Here is a 2,801-nt window from a genome sequence, read left to right on the forward strand (position 1 = left end):
GAGTATGTATTGGTGAGTTGGATCATCTCACGTGGCTGTCAAGGGGTGTTGAGTGTAGCAGGGTAGCTTCACCCCAGTAAGAGGGAAATGATCTGTTTTTTGTTGCCAGGCTGCAGTACCGATGCCAATTTAAGACCTATGACAATGTGCCAGTAGAGAGTCGGGGGTTGGTGGGGTGGGAGGGAATGGGGTGTGGGGTGGGGGGTTGAGTAGATAGCGGCATTTGGCATCCGAAGCCATGGCCAGACCGCGGGGTCCCGGAGTCGGACGAAGGCGGACGCCAGTCAACTGAGAACTCGAGAACGCAGGCGACCACGAGTGTTGCTGCTGTATTTTCGTAAGCTCGTTCTTTGGGGGGAAAACGGTGACAAGTGTTTTAACAAGAGTGACCTGAACCCCCCCTGCGTGTTTACTTGTCGGTGTTTAGCGTGGCGGGAGGGTTTTGAAACAACCCCCATCCCCCCCACGGTAGTGTTTGTTTAGTTATTTTTTTCATAGTTGTTGGTTTAGGGGAAAAACCGTGAGAGTGGGTTGTGCGAACCCTGGAAGGTCTGGAATCCTGGAACGGCGGCAGCGCTCGAGTTGCAGCAAAGGACAGCGCCGTTTCGCCGTCGGCTCCCGCGGTGAGGGCGTGGTGGAGGCGGTGGCGGTAGCGTTTTCAGGCAGTGGGGTGGCTCTCGATCGATTACCCCTGCTGTTGCTGCTGCTGCTGCTGGTGCCGAGGTGGTGGTTGTGGCAGTAGTGATTCATAGGCTTGCAGAGCTGTGCAAGATCCATGTACTGCTAGTCATTCTCTCAGCTGCTGTCTCAGTCCAACTGCAGCTGCCAGCTGGAAGTGGTAGCTCGAGATGACGTCGATTCTCGGCCATTAGAGAAACGACGCGAGCTTAAACATACTCGAAGCCGCCCCCACTTTCCATCCTCACACCCCCCGGCCTGTGGATAGAGAGGTGGGGAATGCCTTGCTTTAACACGTGCTACACCCAGCCTCTGGAAACATCTACCGCACCGTGCCCACGTCGTCATCGTCTCTGGCAGCGTCTCCGTCGCCTCCCTCGCTCCCACCACGACGACGACCACCACTACTACTACTCCCACTACTTCCCCTGCATTCCAGCTCGCCTTATGACCAGCAACGTCCGCTTCTGGGAGTAAACCCACAGGCCCCTTCGACGGAGACAGCACAAGCTCGCGGAGTATTGTAGTCGGAACCTTTTGATTTGTTGGTGGAAAACCCTAAATCGCGATACATGAGTAGTGCGGAAAACAAAGTAAAGCCTGTACCAGGGAAGGAAGCAGCACCTTGTCCCAAATCGGAGAGTAACCCAAGGGCCAAACCCGAAGGGGCAGGGGTCGAACCTGAGAAGAAATCGACCCCACCACAAGCGCCAACACGCTCCGACTCGCTCACGGAACATCAAAGTGTAACCCGGTTTTAACCCACACTTAACACATCGGGTTAGGTGGGCTGACAGCCTACCCCGAGGTACCACACATCTACACACCAAATCTCCCACCCTTCCCCTGTTTTATTTCCTCGTACGAACGTACTTCCCCCCCGAAACCCGTTTATTTAATATCCCCCACACCCATACCCCACCGTCCAACTACGTCACCGAACCACAACACAGATAACCCGTAACCATTACCTCGAAGCCAAACACGTCAACCTCGACCACCAGCATGGGAGGCGAAAAGGATGAGGCTCAACAGCAGGAGCGGAGGGAACCTAATGACAGCATTAGGGTCATCTGTAGGTTCAGGCCCCTGAACAAGGCCGAAGAAGCTTCACGAAGTAAATTCATCGTGGGATTCCCGAACAACAGAGGTCATGAAGACCAAACGGTCAGCATTGGGGTAAGTGGACATAGAAAAAAACGGTTCTCAGAACCGTTGGTGTTCTGTTGTTGTTATTATTTTTTCTGTGCAGCTGGTCGAGAAGGTCTTCATTCGTATACACACACACACACACACACACACACACACACACACACACTTGTAGAATGATGCAATGTAGTTTTATGGCACTTGTTCTTAGACCGTAGGGGAATACATAGACTCATAGGCAGCGCGAGTCTAGGAAGGATTTTCTTTTGTGCGTTTTGTTTGTGTAGTTCCGAGGATCGTCTGAGTTCGCAAGCGCGCAGGAATACTGAATGTTTATCATTCTAGTTCGTTCCTCAAAATTAACTCGTTTAATATCACGGCTAGTTTAGGGATAAACAGGAAAACTAGTTTGCATGCAAATTGGTTTAGGTTATTGTTATGGTGTCAGGAAAGTAGAACCTGGGGTGGTTGCACCATCGAAGAACCGACCACGAGACTTCTGAGGCTCGTTGACGGTCAGGCCAGGCGTGACCGGCGGGAGCCGTCTTTAAAAACCCGAAGTATACACGATTTGATCGAAGTAGAAGAATAACGGTTTCGAAGTCGCCTCGTCGATTTTATTTATTTATTTTTTTTTTTCTACATCATCTCGTATTGACGTTAGGACTCTTTACATCAAGGACGGGAACTCTCGTATCGTATTTTATTTAGTTGTTTTAACGAATGTAGCATTCTCTCTCTCGCTGCATCGTCCGTGGTTTTTACTGCCGGCTAGGCGGGAGACGGGGCTGTTTGGCCGTCGGTCGGTCTGTCGATGGTGAAGATCAGATGGGAGACCACTTGCACGTGCATGTTTCGTCCATCTGGGGGGACCGAGGTGGGGCCGTTTTGGACACTTGGCCCGCCGTTGCCAAGTGTAGAAAAATGAACCTAAGAGGGTTGTGTCGATGTATGCTCACGTAAAATTGTGTTTA

The 2,801-nt window shown here is 51.6% G+C and overlaps 1 protein-coding gene across 2 annotated transcripts in view; it reads left to right on the top strand.

The window, feature by feature from the left end:
* Positions 1 to 264: 264 nt before the first annotated feature.
* Khc (kinesin heavy chain) overlaps positions 265 to 2,801 on the top strand; it is a 721,767-nt gene continuing 719,230 nt past the window's right edge. For both annotated transcript variants that reach the window (XM_076184928.1, XM_076184929.1), the window contains exon 1: positions 265 to 1,857. In XM_076184928.1, coding sequence (XP_076041043.1) covers positions 1,684 to 1,857 — 174 coding nt within the window. In that variant the 5' untranslated portion in view covers positions 265 to 1,683. The remainder of the gene's footprint in view (positions 1,858 to 2,801) is intronic.

This window comes from Oratosquilla oratoria, chromosome 5 (genome assembly GCF_046742065.1).
Source record: "Oratosquilla oratoria isolate Oo_2021 chromosome 5, ASM4674206v1, whole genome shotgun sequence".
Taxonomy (NCBI): Eukaryota; Metazoa; Arthropoda; class Malacostraca; order Stomatopoda; family Squillidae; genus Oratosquilla; species Oratosquilla oratoria.